Source organism: Lissotriton vulgaris, chromosome 2_1, assembly GCF_964263255.1.
Source record: "Lissotriton vulgaris chromosome 2_1, aLisVul1.2, whole genome shotgun sequence".
NCBI classification, from domain to species: Eukaryota; Metazoa; Chordata; class Amphibia; order Caudata; family Salamandridae; genus Lissotriton; species Lissotriton vulgaris.
The window spans coordinates 264578702-264602654 of NC_141687.1; the positions used below are offsets into that span (position 1 = coordinate 264578702).

Here is a 23953-nt window from a genome sequence, read left to right on the forward strand (position 1 = left end):
CGGCAGCCCAATAGGACCCATGGCCTTACCAGACTACAAGGAGCGGATTGCAAGGGCAACCTCATCAGCGGTCAGTGCGCTATCCATTCGCTCTCTATCAACGTCCGAGAGACTCGGCAGTGCAATGTCACGCAGCAACAAATGAGAGGCCTCCTCCGGCCTATCCGACACGGGGGAGTATACCATCCGAAAGTGATTAGCAAAGCACTCAACAATCTCTACCAGGTCTGTGACCCGTATACCACTCACCCTCTCAATCTCAGGCACGACCCGACTAGCCCTGTCCTTCTTGTCCAACCATGCTATCAATTTACCTGCTTTATCTCCCACGTCTTATAGACGACCCTGTTGCTCTCGACTCATGGCCTTAGAAGCATCTGTAACTAGAGCCCTATATTCCGACTGTTTCAATCTTAGCATATGTGTCTTCGCACAGGGTTACCTCCTGCTCCAGGTCCAACTCAAGGTCTGCTATTTCGGTTTCGACATTCACCACCGCCTCATTATTCCGTTTTTTAACGCCAGCAATCAGAGACAGGGCTTGACCCCTGAGAACTGTTTTAAAGGCCTCCCAAAGAGACACTGCTGACGACACAGAGCCCTCATTTTCTGAAAAATATAGATCAAGTGACTTTATCAAATTGTTACGAGTTTTAGGATTACTGAGATACCAAGGGTTGATCGGGGCCACCCGCCCCTCGGCCCCCGAAGGTAACTCAATTCCAAGCCACAGGGGAGAGTGATCAGAAATTCCTCGGGCCATATGTTTAACCTCAACAACAGAAGTCGCCTGTGCATCACGCACCATGACGTAATTAATCCTCAAAAGGCTACCATGGGCACCGGAGAGGAACGTGTATTGCTGCTGAGTGGGATGCAACAATCTCCAACAGTCTACAAGCCCTAAGGTTTCGATGACACCACAAAGCCAGTTCTGCACCCCCTTAAGGTCTCTAGGTGGATGTCTATCAAAAGTACCAGACACAACCGCATTAAAATCCCCACCTAATATCAATGACCCCTCGGGGAGAGCCAGGAGAACCCGCCCCAGATCTGCGAAGGTAGTGGACTGCAGACCGGGAGGAACATATACAGATACCAGGGACAAGGTCCTACCCTCCCAACGACCAGTAAGAACGACATAGCGCCCTCTATCGTCGAGAACCGTTGCATCCACCTCTAATGGGAGAGAACTCTTGATTAGAATACCCACCCCTCGGGAACCTGAGGTAAACCCTGCATGAGCGGCTAAACGATACCCCTTCCTATTCATAGTGTAGCATGTATTTCCTATCAAGTGAGTTTCCTGTAGTAGGACCACATCTGGGGAATGACGTTTTAACTGCTGCAGTACCACCCCACACTTTATCCTATCCCCCAACCCATTCACATTCCAACTCAGAAGTCTCAACCCTCTACCCCCCATCCCACACAAGAAAGAAAGTCCAACCCCAAAAGGAACCCAGCGCTCCGCTCAGAAAGTCTTGCAATACATTGCCTTGCAGAAAACGAAACTGAAAGAAAAACACAACCCCCCTCCTCCCCACCAAACAACCTGTTACAACACTCCCCACCCTGCACCTCTGCATAAGACCAGAAAGCCACCCCAACTTGCAGTGTGCCTGTCGCCCCCACATCTAAACTAATCTACAGAAAGTAAAGCAGAGGAGGAAAACGACCCCCCAATAGCCCTGCAACCCCCCAAAGCGCCTCACAAAGTTACATTACACAAATTAGTGCACCACAGTTCGAAGCTTCCAGAATACCCCAGGAACCAGTCAATGATAAGGCTTATTCCTGGTCCATCAATTTGCCCTCTGCGCCACCATTCTGTCTGTCCTGCGGATGGTGGGCCGGAAGAGTATCAAGCCAGTCGGAGACGCCGTCTGGTCTTTTGAAAAAATAAGTCCGCTCTGCATGTTCGATACGCAACTTTGCCGGAAAAAGCATGGCATATTTGAGGCTCATCTCTCGGAGTCTCCTTTTCACCCCAAGAAAACCAAGTCTCTGTTTCTGCACGGTTTGGGTAAAGTCTGGATAAAAACTGATGGTAGTGTTCTCAAACTTTATGGGACCGACTGCACGCGAAGCCTGCAGGATAGCGTCTCTGTCGCGGAAATTGAAAATGCGTGCTATTATAGGCCGCGGCAGGGCACCCGTCTTGGCTTGTCCACCCGGAACTCTGTGAGCTCGTTCCACAGTAAAATAATTGCTCAGTCCCTTGGGTGCAAGGTGATTCATGATCAGGTTCTCCACAAAAAGATCTGTTGCTGAATCCTCCACCTTCTCCGGAACTCCTATAATACGGACGTTATTCCACCTAGACCTTCCTTCAAAATCCTCCAGTCGACGTGCAGGAGGTCATTGGAAGCCCTTAGGTTGCAAACCTCCGTCTGCATCTCAACGACGTCGTCCGTCAGGCTAGAAGTCTTAATATCCAGCGATTTAACCTTTTCGTTGGTTTTCGCTAGGTCCGTGCGGATCAGATTCACCTCAATCGCCACAGTGTCAAGTTTATGGGCAAGAGTCTGCATTTGTCCCCCGAGGGACGATCTGATCCCATCAATGGTGGCCATGACGTCTTGCAGGGTAGGCTCCGTCGCTGAGGTCAGTGGATCTTTCGTTCCCTCCAGCGACCTACCCGGTCCACTTGGTTACACCTTAGCCTTGGCATAGCGGTCCATAATGTTAGTTTGGGTATAGCTGCCCCGTCGAGTAGCCTTTGATCTCTGCTTGTCCCCCTCCAGCTTCCCCGCCATCGTGAAGACAGTGAAAATGATTCCGAACTGGGGCGGGGGGGATAAAAGCGCAATCAAGGGTCTGAGTGGATGGCTATGCCCGGGAACTGTAGACTTTGGTAGAAAGATGGAGATCTCTGAGGTCCCTCGGGCAGCAGTGCTGAAACAGCAGCATCTGATCTTCCCAGCAAACGAAAAACGAAAGTGAAAGGGAGCCGGACAGGTCGTCTCCGCTACCTCAGGCCGATGTTGTTCAACTACAACTCGGGCACCATGCCAACTCCACAGCCGGGCATCACGGAGGCGCAGGTCGCGATATTCAAATCGTCATAACTCCGGCTCCCGGGGTCCTATCGGACTCTGGTTGCAGTATTCCCCTCACCAGCGGTTCGTCTTCATGGGGACATATATGGAAGTCAGTATAAGCTACAGGATATATGCAGGAGGTTGCGAGGGTCTTGGGAGCCCTGTGCTCACGCGGCCATCTTGGTTGCGCGCGAAGCTCCTCCCATTAATGACACCAGAGTTTATTGAGAGAGATGGATCACTACCTCTACAACTTTAATCAAATTGTATGTTATTTTCCATTTCTTCAGAGCGGGGCCTCTCAACCTGAGCGAGTGCCAGGAGAGGTGAGGCTATCCCCAAGCAAAATTTGGGCGAGTTAATATATAAAAAAAAAATAAAAAAGAATGAGCAATTCGCTCGTAGGCTATTGTATGTCTACATCTGCATATATGTATCGCTTTCATGCTTTATTCCACTGTGTGCAAGTATACACTTGTTTTGTTACAGGACAGAATTCTTCTAACCGTGAATTCATTATCCTACCATCAAGCATCCAACATACGGTTAGCTATTTTCTTTGCATGGTATATTTTGTTTTGTGGACAGATATAGAATAATTTCTCCTCACAGTTGCAGTAGTGTTAAATTAGCAGGTCCTGAAGAAAGCCATGTTTGGCTGAAACATGTCGACCAGTTTGTTCCATCATGTGATAGTAGCATTTTTTCACATACAATCCACACTCTGCTTTATAGTCAATCTTAACTATCACCCTTTATTATTATTTTTGTCAACACACTTTTGAGCACTGCACCTTTTTCCATACAGCACCATATAACAAAGCTTTTTGGCTTTCCATCACTGGTGGATCTGACACTAGGGTTTCCTCACGATATCTGCAAGTGAGGAACCTACTAGATACCAGTTTCCAAAAATCCCAGATGATGAGGCACCGCCAATGGGTGGGCAGATGGGTTTTCTTTTCTTTTCTTTTCTTCTTTCCTTACACTGCCTAGTCTTTACACGCACCACACTTGAGAAAGCAGACAACCTACTGCCTTTTCAGACCAATAGCATCCCCTGTGTGTTTTTTCGTATACGTTTGTATGCCACTGGTTGCACCACTTATGCTTCCATGACTCCTAGCCTGCTATTGCACTAGCTGGCTCCTTAGCTGCCTATTGAGGTGTTTCTCGTCTCTCCTTTATAACTGCAACTATGCCCCTGACGAGTCGGTTTTCGGTTTTATTACAGATAAGCTGTTACTGTGTACTTGTGACAATAATTTAAAAAAATACAACATTATTGGGAAAACTATTTATTCTTTCGATAGAAACCAAACAAACTACACAATCATTAGATATTATGGAGTTATAGTTATACCTCAACGGCCACATGCATCCAAGTCCGTTTTTGCAATTCCTTATTTGCGATTTTTAGGGAATCGCAAAACGGGATGCATGATTGAAATTGCATAAAATTTGTGATTCGGTAAAAATCGCAATTTTTACCGAATCGCAAATATTATGCGAATTCCAATTTGCGATTTCGCAATTCCCATTGATTCCCATGGGCCAAAAGGCCCATAGGAATCAATGGGAATTGCGAATTCGCAAATTGGAATTCGCAAAATGGTAATGCATTCCATGGGTGCAGGGGGGGTCCAAAGGACCCCCCCTGAACCCCCAAAATGTATTTTAAAGTGGATGTTTCACACACACATGTCCTAAGGACTTGTGTGTCTGTAACATGACAGTGTTTAAAATGCTAATTTGAGCATTTTAAATCTTTTTCGCAAATTACCACGAGGTTCACCCTCGTGGTAATTTGCCCCCCCTAATTGCGAATTCGCAATTTTAAAAACAATCATGCATTGCTTTTAAGGAATCGCAAATTTGCGATTCCTTAGAAGCAATTGCATTTTTGGAAATCGCTAAAAATAACGATTTTTCCAAAAATGATTGATGCATACTAAAAAGATATTTAGGAATCGCAAACAGCCGATTTTACCGAATCGCACCGTTTGAGATTCCTAAATACCTTGATGCATGTGGACATTAATGTATAATTTATGCAACACCTTCAAATAAAAAATACTTGCGCACCTCTGAAAACGGTGTTGTCAGTTAGCTAGCCACACTACAATAACTATAACTTGCACCTTTACAATGTAGTGTTCTTACAAATTATCTAATTGGGGATTTTATAAGTGCTGTTATGAAAGTTATGATTTCACATACTATAAGTGATGTAATATGAAAGGGTATAAATAAGCAGTGTATTATAAAGGTGCGAGTTATAGTTATTGTAGTGTGCTGAAACTCCTATTGTCTGGAGTTTCGATTTCTGTCTTTCCCAAAGCTGAATATGAACTAAAAATTGTGGGAGCAGCTAACAATGCACTGATCATTATATCAGTATAGCTCTATACATTTTTTCCTGAAGGCATTGAATTTCTTCCACAAGTTTCAACATCGGTCTTATGAGTTTGGATTTAAAATAAGCTACATGATCTCAGTGATTCATTGCTGGCAACCCATAATGGACTAAATACTTTCCCCACAGCTCCTTTGCTATGCTGGATGCTTCCTGGTCTTTGGTTAGAAAGGGTTGAGTGTTATCTGGGAAAACTATCAATGATGGCAAAAATATTCTGGATCCCTTTTCTTTCAAATACTATGGATATAAACAGTGCATTCAAGCTCCACTGTGACAGAACTTTTGGTAGCCCACCTCTCATCCCAGGTAGGGCAAAAACAATCTTCACTTCTAAATTAAGGGTTTGGTAGTTTCTAGATGGTCAGGGTTCTCGGTGTGCAATGCCTCAGCTGTTCTGGAGTCATACAATTGTGTCTGCTTCACATTTTTTGAGAAATTTAGGATTAATCACAATATCCTGGTTTACTTCTTTCCTCCAAAATAGATCTCAAAGATTCCAGGTCAATTAATCCTTGTCCAACCCTGTTCCAGTCACGTTAGGAGTACCACAAGGCTCTTCCCTTTCACCCACACCTTTCAATCTCTTCATGGAGCCACTCACTGAACTTCAGTCTCTCCAATGCCCATTTTCACATTTATGCTAACGACACCCAAATCTACATCAAGACCCACTCACTTGAGGACATAAAATCTCTCAACTCAATGCGACAAAAAAGTCAAACATGGTTGGCCGAACCCCATTCGAAACTAAACTCCCTCAAAACAGAATTCCTCTTAAACTCCCCCCCCCACAACAAATCGTCCATCATCCTCGACTGGATGAAGCCCCTAACAGCACTCAAAGGGCAACCTCTCATGGTCTAATCAGTGAAATTGCTGGGTGTGACACTGGACAGAAACCTAAAGATGCAGAATCATATCAGCACCTCCACAAAAGGAGCAAATGTCACATGAACACCCTGAGAAGATTCAAGTTCAAGTTAAAAAATGTGTATAGCGCACTACTCACCCAGAGGGTCTCAAGGCGCTTGAGGGAGGGGGGGGGGGGGGTACTTTACTTATCTGCCAGCAAAGGACTTCAAACAAGCAGTACAAGCCCTAGTAATCCCAAGAGTGGAATATGGGGCTGTAGCCTCCCCAGATCGACAACAGCCTCGCTAAGAGCCTCTATCAAATCCGCTGCGAGACTCCTCACTGGTTCAAAAAGAAACTATCACATCTCTTCAGATCTTAGAGCCCTCAACTGGCTACTGTTTGAAGCTAGAATTCATCTGAAAATCGCATGTATGACGCACAAGGCCTTACATCACAACACTATGAGCTATCTAGCTCAGAAACTGGTACTCTCTTCTGGTAATAGAGCCTCTAGGATCTCCAGGAATCTTCTACTGAAATCATAACGATTTGCCAAGAAGAAAACGTACAACCTGACCTTCTCTGGAATGGCTCCCAAGAGCTGGAATGCTTTGCTCACCGAAACAAAACTGAACCCTTCTACTGCCTTCTTCAAAAGAGAAGTGAAAGCAATTATCATGGCTAAATTCACTTGAATTACTTACTTATTACTGTAATATAATTACTAGTCAGTATTAGTGATCACCTTGTATCGTAATCACCTATAGTTTTCTTTTTCTATGCTTGTACATGATTCCAACATCTGCAATGTAAAGCACTCCGATACCCACCGAGGGCATTTTTCGCACTATAAAAAACCTTCAAATAATAAATAATCTCCTTATTTTTCATCTATAGCTTCTGTTAGCCCCAGGCAACCTAGGGCTCAGAGATGATGTTGGTTCTCACTTAGGCTGGCCACTGAAGAGGCTGTACACACATTTTCTACAGGATATTATTCCTTTTATTCCAACATTTCCCGACCCCAATTCCTTCTAAAGGGTTGATATGATTTAAAGAAGAAAAACTGAAGGAACCGGTTACATCAAGCTGAGATTGCTTTTTCATGTGTTACTTTTATGGCTCATGATGAGTACCCAAAAAACTGTTCAAACTACAGACTTGTGCAGGTTTCTTTGGTATGAAAATCAATTAACGAGAACCATATCACGCAACGCTGAGAACCATATCACGCAACGTGCAGCTACAAAGACAACTCCCTGATGAATGTGACTACAAGTCAAGTAGAGGCTCTTAGTGGAAGAGCATGACTTGCTTACAGTGTAGTGCCCAAACAAGCTCAAGGTCCCAGGTGGGCTATAAAAAACGAACTACCTTGCCCAAGCTCATAAATGAGGCGGAATGTCTCCCCTTTATCTGGATTAATCATTCCCTGTATTTGATACAGCTATTTATATAAACACCATTCATCAAATCAGGCATATATATATTTAATAGGAAGATTTCATTCAAATTGCTAATACATGCAGTATTGATCACAAATAAAACAAATTATTATATATAGTTCACACTTTTTCAACGCAACAATAAATGGCCATAGAGGAAAAAATCTAATCTAAATCTCACAAACCCCCACAGTGAAAAAAATCCCTCATCCAATTATCTCCACAGTCACTCCACTCATACACATACCTCTATCATCCAACATACCAAAATACAGATATATAAAAATATTGCATCCACAGGAACAAAAGGTAACACCTAAAATGTAAACATCTGATAGTTCAATGTCAGAGTAGATATGTTCTCTAATCAAACAAACAATTTCTTCACATATATATACACACAAGAAGAAACTACCTCATATTAAATTCGAAAATACAAGCCTAATAAATAGCTGTCAGCATGTCTTGCTTTCCAACATCATACATCCTAGGAAAATGTCATTAATCTAGTCATAAGATCCTGGTGTTCCTGCTCTAGTCAGTGCCAACCCAGGTGGGCTACCCAACACTCACGGCAGCAACCTCATCAGGCTTGAGAGAGAAAATAAAACACCATCCTTCTCTTGCTGTGCTGCTAGGATTTTGGCAGTCCATCCTCACCCAAATCCAATAAGCTCTCTCCCTCCTTCTCTTAAGAAGGAACTGAAGACTCTTCAGCAACTCATACACTTGTAACTTTCCGGGTGATTGCCCCAACTGGCAATGCCCATTGGCCTGCTTTACATCCCCATTGTCTTACTATTTCACTTTACTTCTTTCCGTCTTTGTACAGCTCTATGTTGCTTCTGAATATTTTGCACTATATATCAATCAATCAATCAATCATAGCATTTGTAAAGCGCACTACATACCTGTGAGAGTCTCAAGGCGCTATGGGAGGGGAAGCTGCTACTGTTCGAAGAGCCAGGTCTTGAGGAGTCTCCTGAAGGTTAGGTCTTCGGTTTGTCGTAGGCGAATGGGGAGGGTGTTCCACATCTTGGCGGGGAGGTGGGAGAATGATATGCCGCCGATGGTCTCTCTTCGGATGCGGGCGACAATGGCGAGGGCGTGGTCTGCGGAGCGGATCTGGCGGGCGGGGGTGTAGAGGATGAGTCGTCTGTTGAGGTACGCTGGTCCGGTGTCGTGGAGTGCCTTGTGTGCGTGGGTGAGGATCTTGAAGGTTATCCTCTTGTTGATCGGGAGCCAGTGCAGGTCTTTCAGGTGGGGTCTGATGTGGCTGCAGTGGTTGATGTCGAGGATCAGGCGTGCGGAGGCGTTCTGGATGCGCTGGAGTCGTGTCAGGAGTGTGGCGGGGCGCCTGCGTAGAGTGCATTGCCGTAGTCCAGTCTACTGCTGACGAGGGTCTGGGTGACCGTCCTCCTAGTTCCCGTGGGGATCCACTGGAAGATCCTGCAAAGCATGCGGAGGGAGTTGAAGCAGAAGTAGGAAACGGCGTTGACCTGCTTTGTCATGGAGAGTGTGGGGTCGAGGATGACCCCCTAGGCTCCTGGTGCCGTTGGCCACCAGGAGTCGTCCCAGGCCGAGGGGGTGGAACCGAAGATGAGGACCTCTGTCTTGTCCGAGTCTCCTTTTTGTACTATGTCCCCTTGTCATATGTAGACTATGGATTTGCTAAGGGGGATGAGATGCAATAAACAAACCTTTAAAAGAAAGACCCAGGCACTTACTGTCACTCGGATGTGGCTCTTGGCTTCTCTCAGTTCTTGGCGCACACCTTCAGTAAGTGCTTTCAAAGCATGCTTTGTGACGCTGTAAAAATGAGATGAACTCCTGGTCTGGAATATGTGGCCGAGGACACTAGAAAAGATGGAGGAAAAAAATGAAATTTTTGGTCAGTAATGAAGTCAGAAGGTTTTCCATTATGCAAAAACAAACAACAGTCCTACCTTATTGAATTACAGGCAGGCCACTAGTAAGGCAGCGTGCTGGCCTGTTTTACTCTCTTTACCAGACAAATGCTGCCATATAAAACACAAATAACAAGCAGGGTTTGAACTCTTCAATCAGTAAGGCTGAGCCCCAAAATTGAACAACAAACAGAAAAAATGCTAATACTGCTAACTTCTCAACAAATTTTAAAGGCACGACATTGAAATGAAACAACGTGATCACAAGACCTCTTTTTCCGTCAGAATTAATCAAAATGTATTTATCCACATCACATTTCAATGAATTTCAAAATCAAGTTTCTTGAGTTATTAAAACCTTTTGACAACACTACACATATCCCAACAAGAATCAATGAAATACACACCTCTCTACCATTCATCAGATCCCTTCCATACACATTTCTCTCCATTCATCCCTCATGCATTGATCATTCTCTAAACAATGATTCATACACCAAACAATCCAGCAGCCAAACAACAAATACACTATGTACCAAACACAATTCTTAAAGAATAAAAAGCAAAATATTTTTTTATCACAGGCCAAAGAAACAAAACTAAAGGCAGAATCAAAATATTCTAATGGCCATAACCAGGTCGAAGCTTTTCGAACCCCCTCGAATGCCGGGGTTCTCCTCAGGACTGACACGCTTAATGAGAAACTAGATCAGCTGATCTAGCATTTTGCTGGTGGTATAATTTTAGAATGTTGGTGGTTCTCCTAGAACGGGTTTGCCGTTTGTTTATTTCAGAAAAGTCTTCTTCAGGATATGAGAGGGACTTGGTTACACTGCCAGGCGTTTTGGAATGCTGCTGAGCTGGGGGCTGATTTCACTGCGGTGGGGCCTGATTTCGATGATGGAGACCTGTGCTTTGCTTCGAAGCAAAACGAATTTCGTTTAGCACACGTAGGTCCCCATCACCGAAATCAGCCCCTAGCTCAGCAGCATTCCAAAACGCCCGGTAGCCAGTCCGACCCTGTACACCGCTATGGTGCTCGAGTCTTTTTCGACCTTGCGGTGCAGGAATGCGGGCATTAAATATTCTGTGGTCTCCTTTTATCGTAGGCCGCCGGCTGTTCTCCCGCTACGGCGCTCGAGTCTTTTTGATCTTATGCCGCAAGAATACGAGCGTTAAATGTTCCGTGGTCTCTTTGTTTCTGCAGACCACGGGCTGTGTTGTGCCATATAAAACAAGCACTGGCAAAACTAGTTTGCCTCACAAGGATGAGTGAGGATGCGGTAATAGATGGCAATACCAGGGGGAGTGGGGATAAGGAGATGATGGTGCCATGGGAAGTGGAGATAAGGAGAAGGCGGTGATAATGGCAGAGGGACTGGGGAGAAGGAGGTGTTGATGCCAGGGGAGTGGGGATAAGCAGAAGGAGGTGATGATGGCAGGGGGAGTGGGGATAAGGGGTGATGATGCCAGGGGGAGTGGGGAGAAGGAGAAGGAGGTGATGATGGCAGGGGGAGTGGGGATGAGGAGGTGATGGTGCCAGGGGTATTTGGATAAGGAGATTCTATGGTGTCCAAAGCAGCAGAGACTTGTGCGAAAGAGACAAAATGGACGACAATGTGACGAACATGTGGGCAGAGATGGCGGGGCATGATCAGTAATGAGACGCTGGTGATGACGATGATGAGTCAGAAGGAGGCTTTGCTGGAGCAATAGGGCACAATAGGATATGGCAACAAGAGGTGGATGGGAGCAACAATGACCCAACACTGGGTGAAAAGAGGGGGTTAGGGGGGCAATTGAATACAGAAACACAAGGGAAAGAGGAAGTGGCGACCTAGAAAAGTAAATAAATTGCCATAAAAATATGCAAAAGGAAACATTGTTGCCTGATGAAGTGATACAACTCAACTGATCAAACAATGGTCAGACTAAGACATTTCACTCGGCGGGACAAAGAAATAAAGAGGAACACCATCTATTCGGGCGTAGAGAACTGACACAGACAAGAAAGCCACTGAATCATAAAGCAAGTGGCAGGCCTAAAGCCCACTCTAAGTTTAAGCATTAGTGATGACAGATCTGCTGACAATCAGATAAGGAAGCCAGGGGTGACAACAAAAACTGTAGGGAATAACTGGTACAGAAGAAAATGGAAAAGATCCCCCACATTGCCTTACTTATACTCTGTGACCTCAGCAGTGACTACAACAAGAATATGCTTTACATCTGTTGCTGCCTCATCTAAAGATGGGATCTAAAGTGGAAAGGCCTAGTTCTATTGAGCTGAATTTCCACCAGTTATTTTTTTTATTTAAACTTCAATGGTCTAAAATAAATATATATTTACAGGCGCAAATATCTAGAAAAATTATTACATTTGTTCTTCCTCGTAAGTCATGCTACTCTCAACTTCCAGAAATATATACTAAAATAAGCCCAATTCTAAACCCTAACTAGGACACTAAATATGAACGACTTTAATTTCTCATTAACTCATTTAAAATCTTAAAACAGTCGACCCCTAAAATGCTGGGGCCATTGCTGAAGATGTATGCGCCTACGCCGGCTATACGTTCAGATGGCCAGAATCTGGTTGAGACCCCCCGGTTCAAGCGATGCAGAGCCGGTGGGCATTCCTTCCGTTTCTTAGCAGCAAAATTATGGAATACTCTACCAGTCCATATTCGAGAAATAAAGGAGCTGTATCAATTCAGGAAAGCCATCAAAACTCATCTATTTCCTTAAAATACTTTTGTGTCCTTTCTGTTCTCAGTTTCGTTTTACTCAGGATTAGCGCCGGGACGCCCCTTTGCTGGGGCAGCTGTGCGCTTTATAAATCTCATAACATAACATAACATAACATTTAAGGGCATTTTAATAGCCTGTTACATTCTGGCACCTAAGCAACAGGTTAACAATCAATGATTTAGCAGTTTACAATCGATTCATCTACAGAACACAACAGAGCTGAATGTACCCCACAATTTTAAGCGCTACCATTAACTAGTATCTAGTAAACTACTTAGATTAAGTAAAAGCAAGACTGGTGATACGCAACATTAAGCCCACTCTAGACAGCTGCCTCTCCAGGTCGCAACAAAAAAGCCTAGTTGCTAGGGGACGGGAAGTGCCAAACAACATAATGTCAATTTGCCTCGAGGTCTGGAAATCCCTGCACCTGACCTTCACAGTAGAGTATTTATGTTTTTCAGTATGTGGTCTACCTGTTCTTCAGGGTTTTCCACCTTCTACTATAGCCTTGTCAAGTTGAGTGGGAGGGTGCAAGGGTGACAGCCGTCATGTGTAGTCTCAAGTTCATCACATGACTATTGACGTGACTACAAATCTGTCCTCTGTAAATTGCTATTTGTGCAATATCAAATCGAGTATTCTCTTTCAGCAGTACATTCATTTATTTTTGATTTCTTAGATAGCGTGGCCACGAAACCCCCCCTTGCTACACAACAGAACTATGTAAAACATCACATAGTGTGATATGGCAGGGAGAACCAGCACTGTGCACAAACGCAACACGTCTCTTGCTTGTCGGTCTGCACTACGATTTTGTTTTTATCTTGTCAGATTTGCTATGCTTCAAAGACAGAGGTCAAATGGCAGCCTAATTATTTTGCAAGATTGCTGCTCATTCTTCTAACTAGGACACTGGTAGGTACTTTTTTCTCTGACTGCAGAGTTAGAATATTTTGTAAAGCAAACTATCTGACAATCTTGCTGGGCCACAGGGAGTGTGAAAGGAAAGGCTGTAGGAGGTCAGCGTTTTATAACACACAAAAACATTTAAATACCCACAAATTAACAATACAAATATTTTAAATCATACAAACGGTCAGAAAAGCACAAATAAAGCACATTTTTTGCAATTCTGAAGTTTGAGGGGAAGAAAGTTTGTAATAGGATCATAGCAAATCAAGACACTTTAGTTTTGAATCCTAATTGTTTTCTTTGAGTTTTTTGTTAACATATGCAGCATCGGTGGTAGTAATAGAACAATTCTCAGCTTTATAAACTGGAGTCCCGCACAGAAAAAGACATGAAGGAGACCATGGATCGAGACACTTAAGTTGATGTGTAGCCGATAAATATTTCCTGAAACTCAATTTCCACCCATTATCGTTTGTGCGCTGTAAAGTTTTATCAGTAAAACTGAGTGTCAGTGCAAAATATGTTGCCATTTCAATGGAAAAAGTGCTTTCTGTAAATATCAGTGAGTTGCTACACCATGCTTTTGGTAATATGTTTGTGACAGTGTGCTCTAAAATGGCACCAGTGACTACATACCACACCCCAGGGCTGGCGCTAGGGCGGTGCGACGGGTGCCATGGCACCGGTTGTGAGACTGGAGGGTGACTGAGCTGTGTCTTCAAATGTATTGTGGTTGTAAAAGCACCTGCTGCAGCTTCTCTGCCTCCAGTTATTCCCAGGTAGCAATACAAATCTAAACTAAACTCTGGTGATTAATGGGTGGCTGGGGAGAGAGTAGAAGTCTTGACTCATCATAAGGTAACACAGAGGGTTAATATTCTGCTAAGAACGTGCACCATGCAAATTACAGAAGAGCCTATAATGTAAATAGTTCAGTGGGTTACTGCTTATGTCACAGAGATCCTTTTGTTACTTGCAGTTTAGAAGTTAAAATCATAATATAGAACAGTGTGATCTGTTAACTGTCATTAAAGAGCGGATTGCCAACTGCAAGGTATCGATTAGAACTTTATGATTTTTAACAGTCGTATATTATAATGTCGCAAAAAGTGTACATTTAGGTATAAATCCATTCTTATTCGTAGAGCCAATCCCCAACCATGGTGTTAGGTTTTAAAGAAGTTTCTGCTTCTCCAGACCAAGCACTCAAACTATACAGTCTACCAGTATGAGTGACATATGACTCCTACACCTTGTAGTCCTCTGTCTTATGTAACATTTTCTACACACTGATTCACTCACGTACAATTGATTGTCTCTGTGTAATATGGCCGGGATGCCCGCCACCCCCTCCCAACACCAATTCCCTGTTGAAAAAGGTAAGGCTAGGACCTTTCTCAGGATTTGCCCGGCGCTAACCGCCCTTGTACCATTCAAGTTTACCAAGCAATGAGGCAGGCGCCGGAGACCAGAAGGCAGGAAACAGAAGTTTATTCCGACGGAGCAGAACACATCAGATCAGACAACAAGGTATCGTCTCGAGGTGCTCTAACAGCCTCTCGGAGGCCTGGCCTCTTATACACTGGTTTATGGCATGTGACCTTCCTTTATTACAATCAGAACTTTGTAAAGCAAAGAAAAGACATCCCCGCAATCCTCGTGTTAATCCCACCCCCATATACCTTCACAATAGAGGTCCTCAACCTGCTGATAAGAGGAGGGGGTCATCGCGCAGCTGAGTGTTCCGTCGAGTCTTAGGATGTGGGCGCCTGATCATATCACGGGGGGTGGGGAGGCCTGGATCAATAGAGGGTCCTTTGAAGGAGGGCGACCTCATACAATAAAGGGCAGTAAATGATATCTCCCGGCTTAGGCAATGGCCTCGGACCTGTGTGGACAGTCGGACACGGGGTGAGGGGCCATCAATGGAGTGGTATTCATGCTGCGTGGACAATCCAGTGCAGAGGGGAGGTTTATCAACAGAGGGGCATTCATGGGAGGAGAGGAGGTGTTGGTCAGGCGCTGGCATGACTCCCAAGGACAGGGTCATGCAGAAGGGTCATGCTCATAAGGAGGAGGGAGGGGGAGCCAGGGTGCGCGGAGGATGCTTGCTGGGTCAGAGGGGCGCGCTGGCGATTGATCGTGGACAGGGAGACCATGATATCTAAAATGGCTGCCGTGCACGTAGTACATAGGTGACAAGCTGGCGCAGATGATGTTCAGATCGCAAATTAAATTTCCACAGTCCTCCCTTTTAACATGTCTCGCCAACTTGTCAGTTTGGATTTATCCCCATAAGGCCACGTATTTCTACTTCATAGAGGGGGCTCATGTGCTCATTTCGGAAGTCCAAAGTTTTTGGGCACATACAGTTAGAAACAAGGCCGCACAAAGGTGGCAGACATTGGATACCCAAGCAACACCCACATAATATTACAACAGGTATCAGCACGAAGGAAAACAACTTCCAACCCCAATTTTTCAAAGTGTCCCAAAACCAGCTCCCAAGCGACCATCCTTCCTGTTCTTGGTGAACCTCCGAGGAAAGTCTGTGGAGGTGTTCAATGGCTTTGTAGACTGAAGGCGAGTTGTCTGGCACGTAGGTGCAACAGCTGGATCCGATGATGCGGCATGCTCCTCCTCGGTCGGCTAGGACCACGTCTAGGACGAGTCGATTTTGAAGGGTCACAAGGCGGACCGCCTGAAGCTCCGCAGTGTTGTTGGCGAGGATGCCAGCCGTGATGTTGATTGTTGTTTCTACTGCCTGGGTCAGGTGTCGGATAGCACGGCTGTTTGCCATTGGGCCCCACAGAGGAACAAGTCCCTTTGCTGCATCCAGGAACTGTGCTCCGGTGGAGTCGGCTTGTCCAAGGTCGTCTGCACGCCTCTGCCGGTGATGGTTGGCAGGGGCCACATATGTGGGTGGAAGAACGAAGGCAATGTAACAGATACCTTTCCAGCCTCTCGGGAGCCAGGTGTAAGCTTTGGTGCCACACACGAAGTACATGTTTGGAGAAGCAACAAAGGAAGGGGGGTCAGCTGAGTCCAATGTTCTGGTGATTCGGCAGGCGCTGTGACCCACCAGCTGCGTTCAATGGCCTTCGAGACACACGAGACCTGTGACATTGGTAACAGACAGGGCCACAGTTAGAGTGGCGGTAGTTTGTTTTTGCAGATGAGTGAAGGTGGTTCTGGCTGGATTGTGGAGCACCTGTACTTCGACTCGTTCTTTGGCTGGAATGTCTTTGATGAAGGTGGCGCCTGCGAGCGCAGGACACAGGGCAGCAGGGGTCTTTCCTGTTTTGTTCAGCCAGAAACCAGAGTAGAAGTGTGACACTGTCCAGCTGGAGGTGGCGTTGTCCCTGTGGCTCTCTTGCATGAGGATCAACCAGGCGAGGCAAGAGCCGTGAACTGAGAAGGGTGAAGGGATGAAGGGGATGGAGTGTCCAGTGGCATGCGGGAGCAACCCGCAGATCCAACAGTTCGTAGCATTTGCAGCAAGGTTGTGTTGGTGCAACAGTTGCACGAAGGAATTGTTCCAGAATTCCCTGCGCCTTTCTCGGAGCTGAGGCGACAGAGAGATTAGGTGATGCTCTTTCATAGGAGTCGGTTGTGCAGTAGGTAGCAATGCCTCATGAGCCGGTGTGCTTTCCTCCAGAACCCAGAAGGAGGTCATGAGGAGGAGGCAGAAGAGGAAGACAATGAAGAGTGCGATTGTCTTTGATTTGTGCAAGTTGTCAGTCTTTGGATTTCTATACTGGGTATTTCCTATTGCTTCCATCATCTTCTTATCTGGCGCTTCCATCATCTTCTTATTTGGCGCTTTCATCACCTTCAAGGGGCTCGGTAGTGGGCAGAACCACAGACTTCGTTTAGCTTCTCTCCCGGCGACCCTTGAATGTGTGTAGGTCACCGTTCTGAGATTTAACTTAGTCCGTGGCCTACTTAGCCGAAGCTCCCTCCTTTCGACGCAGGAAATACCCTTCTCTGGATGGCACAGTGGGATCAGAGAATTTTGCAAGTTCGAGTGCCTCAGTATCGGGATAACAGTCCAATATCGGTCGGTCTTTGCTCAGGAGCTCTTCTTGGGTGCTGACGTTTTCTGTCGTGGCCAGGTTTGCAGAGACCTTCCGGCAATGATGCGCGTGCAGCCAGTGCTTCTTCCCCTCCACTCGGAGTGCCGTTCGGGTGGTGATCAGCACTTGCCAGGGGCCCGTCCACCGAGGTTCCAGACTCTTGGTTCGCTGGAAATTTCTTATCAATACGAAATCTCCCGGTTGGATGTCGTGGCCGGGGCCCCTGGAAGCATCGGGGATGGCCTGCTGCACCTGTTGATGAATGACAGACAACGTTTTAGTTAACTTGCACAAATAATCAGACAGTAGGACGTCCGGGACGTCATGAATGGAGGTCGGTTTGGGAGCAGTCCAGAGATTCATCGGTCGCCCAAAAACGACCTCATAGGGGGTCAAATGGTGCTTGGTGGGAGTGGAGCGCATCGATAACAAAGCCAGTGGGAGGGCATCCGGCCAGTTAAGTCCAGTGGTGGCCACTATTTTTGCCAGTTTCAGCTTCAGTGTGGCATTATGGCGTTCCACTAGACCGGCGGATTGGGGGTGGAAGACCGCATGAAATCGTTGCTTCACCCCCAACCCTTTTAGGATTAATTGGATAACCTCAGCTATGAAGTGGGGGCCATTGTCGCTCCATAAAATTCGACAAAGGCCATAGCGAGGGAAGAATTCCTTCAGTAGCACCTTGGCAGTAGTCATGGCAGTGTTGTCACGGGTTGGATAGGCTTCTACCCATTTGCTGAAGGCGCACACAATGACTAGTACATACTTCAGGCTTTGGCATCTCTCTAGTTGGATATAATCCATCTGAAGGACCTCAAAGGGGTGATTGGGGGTCCCAAACCCTCCCCGGGGCACTACAGTTCCTTTCCCGGGGTTGTGTTGCAGGCAGATAAGGCACTGCTGAACTAGACGTCTGGCTGAGTCAGGGATTTTGTCGTTATGCCAGACTTTGGAAATGAGTTCGATCATGGGTGCAGATCCTATGTGTGCGGGGGAGTGAGCCATTGTCAGTATGGGAATCAGATATGAGTCGGGCAGCAACCATTTGCTGGCATCCTTCGTTCGCCAACAGCCCTCCTCATCCTTCAAACCCACCCTTGCCCACTTAGTCAGCTCGTGAGGGGTGCTGGCCGATTGTATGTCTCTGATCATTATCCTTGTGTCACTCCATGTTTCTGCTTGCGACCTGGTCATGTACATGCGTGTCACCGTCCTATTCTCAGCTGTGGTTCGTGCAGTGATGTCGGCCAACGCATTCCCTTGTCCGACTAAGTCTGTCACCCTTTTGTGTGCCTGACATTTTATCACCGCTAATCGTTTGGGGAGGAGAACCGCTTCAATCAGAGCGGAGACGAGATCTCCGTGGAGGATCGGGGTGCCGTGGGACGTCAGGAATCCCCTCTCCCTCCACAGGAGCCCAAAATGGTGGACCACTCCGAAGGCATACTGGCTGTCTGTATATACGTTCGTGGTGGTCCCTGCGGCTATGATACATGCTCGGGTGAGGGCTATCAGCTCTGCTGCCTGGGCAGATCGTTGTGTGATGCAGGCTGTCTCAACTACTGTTCGGGCTGTCGTTACTGCATAGGCAGCTGAAGTGGTGCCATCTGGGAGTTTGATGCATGAGCCGTCTACCCATAGCTCTCCATCGGGGTCAGGAAAAGCAATGTCTCGGAGGTCGACCCTACTCCTAGTTTGTTCGTCCGTGAGGGTCACACAGTCGTGGATGGGAGGAATGTCGGGGTCATTTTCAGGCAGGGGTAACAATGTGGCAGGATTCAAAGTCGTGCATCTCTTTAGTGTGATGTGGGGTGCAAGCAGAGTCAACTCATACCCTGTCAGTCGCGCGCTAGTCAGGTGTTGGGTTTTGGTCTGGTTCAAGAGGGTGTCGACTGCATGGGGTACTAGCACTGTGAGGGAGTTGGAAAGTACAATTCCCTCGCTCTGACGGATAGAGACAGCAGCGGCGGCTACTGCTCGAAGGCAGGCAGGTAAAGCTCTGGCTACAGGATCAAGAGTGGCGGAGAAGTAGGCACAAGGGCGCTGCTTAGGACCAATCGATTGAGTTAGGACAGACAGTGCGCATCCCTCCCTTTCGTGGGTGAAGAGGGAGAAGGGTTTGGAGTAATCCGGAGTTCCTAGGACAGGCGCTGAACAGAGTGCATCCCGTAATTCCTTAAAGGAGGCTTGACACTCAGTGGTCCAAGGAAGCGGGGAGGGGACATCTTTGGTCAGTAGGGCAAGTAATGGTTTCACAATGAGGCTGTAATTAGGCAACCACTGTCTGCAAAAAGATGTTAGGCCAACCAAAGAGCGGACCTGCTTTTGTGTTTTCGGGATGGGGGTATCTAGGATGGTTTGGATTCGGTCGGGTGTAAGTTTCCTCCCTTCTTTGGACAGAAGATGGCCTAGGTAAGTCACCTGTGGCTGACAGAACTGTAACTTCTTTTTGGAGACTTTATGGCCATTTTCTGCAAGAAAGTGTAGGAGTTGAACGGTGGCTGTCGTTGCAAGTGGGGTGGTGTCGGCCGCCAAAAGGATATCATCGACATATTGGATCAACACCACTCCCTCTGGTAGCTGGAAGGCATCCAGCTGTCTTTTGAGGGCCTGGCTGTAAATGCTGGGACTTTCAGTGTACCCCTGGGGAGCTCTACAGAATCGGTACGAGCGGGATTTTAAGGTGAAGCCGAAGAGATAACGGCTGTCTGGATGAATGGGGATAGAGAAAAACGCGTTTTTAAGGTCGATAACAGAGAAGGTGGTGGCAGTGGACGGGATGAGGGTCAGAATGGTGGTGATATCAGAGACCACAGGATATTGGGTACAACCACTTTGTTAATCTCTCGCAAGTCGATGATGAAGCGGTACGCTTTCTCATCTCCTTCACCTTGCTTCTTAACAATAGGTAGGATTGGGCTGTTGCAGACGTTGCTAACCACCTCTTCAACCACTCCTGCATCTACCAGAGACTGAATGATCGCTACCAGTGCCTTCTCACCCTCTGGCGATATCCGATATTGCGGGAGTTTCGGGAGCATAGCGTCCTGTCGTACAGTTATGTGAATAGGATCAATCATCATTCGCCCCACATCAGAGTCATTTTTGGCCCACAGGTACGGAGGCAGGGTGTCAAGCAGGGACAGGTCAGCGTCAGTTATGGAGCACATGTGTCGTGGGGGTCGGGATCTGGGCATGTCTGGGTTGTCGTACAGGATGACTCGTATTCCATCTGGGGAACACCTAATGGTAGCTCGAAAATGTTTCAGTAAGTCAATACCCATAATGGCGTCAGGGGAGTTGGAGGAGAGTAGAAAGGTCGCGTTAGTAGTGTTATTTTCTAGGTCAAAGGTAATAGGTACGGACAGGGGGTTAGTGGAGGGCGTCCCATCGAAACCTATCGACGCTATGTGTGAGCCAGACAAGGGTGCCCTTGGAATCAGTCGTTTTGATAACACACTACGTGTCGCCCCAGTGTCTACCAAGAATGGAGACTCTGTACCCAAGACCTTAGCGGTGACATAAGGACCTTGCTGGTCAACACAGAGCTCGACTGGATCCCTCCCTTGCCCCTGGCAGTCCTATGCAAAGTCGGGGGCATGTTCACCTTCGGACAGCTGATATTGGTTCTGTCGGGGACGGTCAAACGTGTTCAGTCTCCCTGATCTGTCATTGCTGGTGTCGTTGGTGCTCCCTCGTCCTTGTACTCTATTTCTCGGGCCACCTGCCACATCCCTGGAATCCCTATTTCTATTCATTTCTAGCAGAACCGGACACTGGAATTTCCAATGGCCGAGCCCTTTGCAGAAGGCGCATTGGTCAGTGCTAATGTCTCTCCGTCCAGTGTGGGATGTTGGGGTGTGATCTTTAGGAGGTAGATCTCTGGGGGTGGTTGATTGGCAGTTCCCCCTTTGGTGTTCCCGTCCTAGCGCTATACCCTGTATCTGGGCTATCATTACCCTTTCCTTTAAATCTTTCTTCTTTTTCTCGGACGCCCTATCATTCTCATTCTTTTGGTGCTCGTAATACTGAGCCATCTGAAGGATAGCTGCGGGTTTGGAGGCCCCCCAACTACTCTCACTCGTCTGCAGTTTTTGGGAGACTTCTTGTGTTAGTCCCTTTACATAATTTTGTACAAACAGGTGCTGTCCGGTTGCGGTGGTCATGTCTTGGCCACTGTAGTCGGAGAACACTGTCTCAAATCGGGAGAAGTATTCTGACACATCTTCCTGGGGTTTCTGTCGACAGGCCGTGACTATCGACCAGTCTACTTTTCTTTCCGGGACCAGGGTTTTTAACTTCTGGACCAGTTTGTCTGGGAGTTCCAGTATGTCCTTCACTGGTTTACTCCCCGGCTCTCGCTGCCTATCTAGTTTACCGAGTTGGTCCCAGGTATGTCCAAACAGATCCGTGTGGTCAGCCTTCCGGATTTGCTTCCACACATCAGCTGGCAGGCATAACCCAAAGAACAAGTCAATATCTGCTAAAGTCATTATTGTCGAACCCAAGGCTGTGCCTAATTCGGTATAAAATGCCGTCGGGTTCTTTCTTAAGTCGGGCAGGGTTTGCTTAAAGGTTAGGATGTCCTGTCGGTCCCATGGTTGGTAAACCCAATTGTACACAACCCTCCCCTTTGCATTTTCATTATTAATATCATCGCTCGTTCCCTGGCCCCGTGGCGGGATCCAGTAAGGAGCCGCTTCTCTGATAGGCATCATAGTATTGGCTACTTCTGCCGAGGTTGTTTCAGGGACCGTAATCTTGGCTTCTGGTTTCTGTTCCGCGAGGTGGCGGAAGACCTCAAGCATTTGCATGAAGAGCTCCGTCGCCTCACGTTCAGTCCCATCTCCAACATCAATCTTCCTATACAGTGTTGTTAGTTTAGCGGGACCCTTACTCTGATACCTATCTTCATACGCGTTCAGGGTGTGGTAGCTGAATCGCAAAATGAAATGCCGTCTGTGGCTGTCGGCATGTGAATTATATACGCTCATTGTGTATTCTTCGCTCTCCCTTCGTTCTACCAATGTCTTTGCTATTTCGTTGATCCCATCCCGCTCATCTTTACTTAACCTACTTAGCCTGGCTGATGATTGTTTGCTAGCCTCGGGGTCGTCTGATGAAGTTGTTAATGTGGCTGGTGCGGAGGCCGTGAAGGCCGGTGCACTAGCACTAGGGTCACTTTCACTCACACTCGGGGCTTGCAGGTTTTGTTGGCTGGGAGCATATGGAGGGGGCATGTAGATGATTGGAGAACCTAGCAGTAACTCATCGTTTGCCCGTTGTTTGGAGGGCAATTCAGGGTAGAGCGCAGAGGGGGTCCTAACAGGACATTGGCCTGTTGACCCTGATTCTTGGTTTTGTGTAGCTTCTTTTCTGTCTTTTATTTCTTCTTCTAGTTGCTTTGCGGCCAGGTGGGCTGCCTTTCGTAATTCCTTCCCTATTTTTGCTTCTTCTCTTTTCTTTCGTTGTTCTGTTTCTTTGCGCCACATGCCGATACTGTCGAGCATAGTGGGCGTAGTTTTATTTCTCTGGAGCGCTATTTCTAATGCTTTTATCTTATGATCATCAAAGGAACCTATCAGTGGCCACTGACTTTCAGGGTTCTTTTTCGTATATTTATGCCATAGTCTAGTGTAAGCTATAGCGACTAGTCCATACTTAGTGAACATGTCCTTATTAGGGGTGCCCTCCAGTGGAGCTGGATGGTTCATCTCTAATAAGCGGTCCGGGCTAAACAGGCTACCAACCAGTGGGGAGAAGATAGGCATGACGGTTTACACCGGGGACAAAAAGTCTGCACTACCTATCTTATCACGGCGGGCAAAGACTAGACAGAATATTTCTATTCTCCGTTGTTTGCCGGCGGTGAATACCTCAAACGAACCAATACCGAACAATCGGTCAATCAAAACAATTCAGTGGGGAGAATAAGTGGGCCCGAAAAGTTATCGTTACCCCCTCTTTCTCTACCCGCAAAGAGAGACCTTGTTCTTCCCTGTTTGCAGACAAAGAATCTCCAGTCAATAATCCACGAACGACAGTTCGGGAAACAGTGGGGGAGGAAAATAGGCACGACGGATTACAACGGGGACAAAAGTCTGCGTTACCTATCCTTCACTGTTTGCAAAGAGAGAGCCTGTTGTTTTTCTCCGTTTGCAGACAGCGAATCTCCAGAGGTTTCAACAAAGCGTAATACTAGTATTATCCAAACAAGAACAATTTTCCTCAATTCGTCGTGTTTACACGACCTTACCCGGACCGCATGGACGGTTTCCTGTCCTCTGGATCCAGCGCCCGATCGTCCTCTCTCCTTCGTGATGTTCGCGGCACTCCTGATGGTTCCCAGTCAGGACCGTAGATCACTCGAGAGAGGTCTGTTCAGAACTAGTGAAGGTCGGATGATCGGCTGTCAGACGAGGGTCTATCGGACACGAGCTCTTCCCGATCGTTGCAGTCGTTCACTCTGTCATCGGGACCTCTCCCACTGGATCCACGTGTCGCTGATGGGCCCCACGCTTTGGGACGCCAATTGTTGAAA

At 46.8% G+C, this 23953-nt stretch overlaps 1 protein-coding gene across 1 annotated transcript in view; it reads right to left on the bottom strand.

Moving 5' to 3' along the window:
- Positions 1 to 23953, bottom strand: part of DHRS11 (dehydrogenase/reductase 11) — a 465765-nt gene that overhangs the window by 99534 nt on the left and 342278 nt on the right. Inside the window, exon 4 of the mRNA XM_086954903.1 lies at positions 9491 to 9620. Within this exon, the coding sequence (XP_086811029.1) occupies positions 9491 to 9620 (130 nt within the window). The remainder of the gene's footprint in view (positions 1 to 9490; positions 9621 to 23953) is intronic.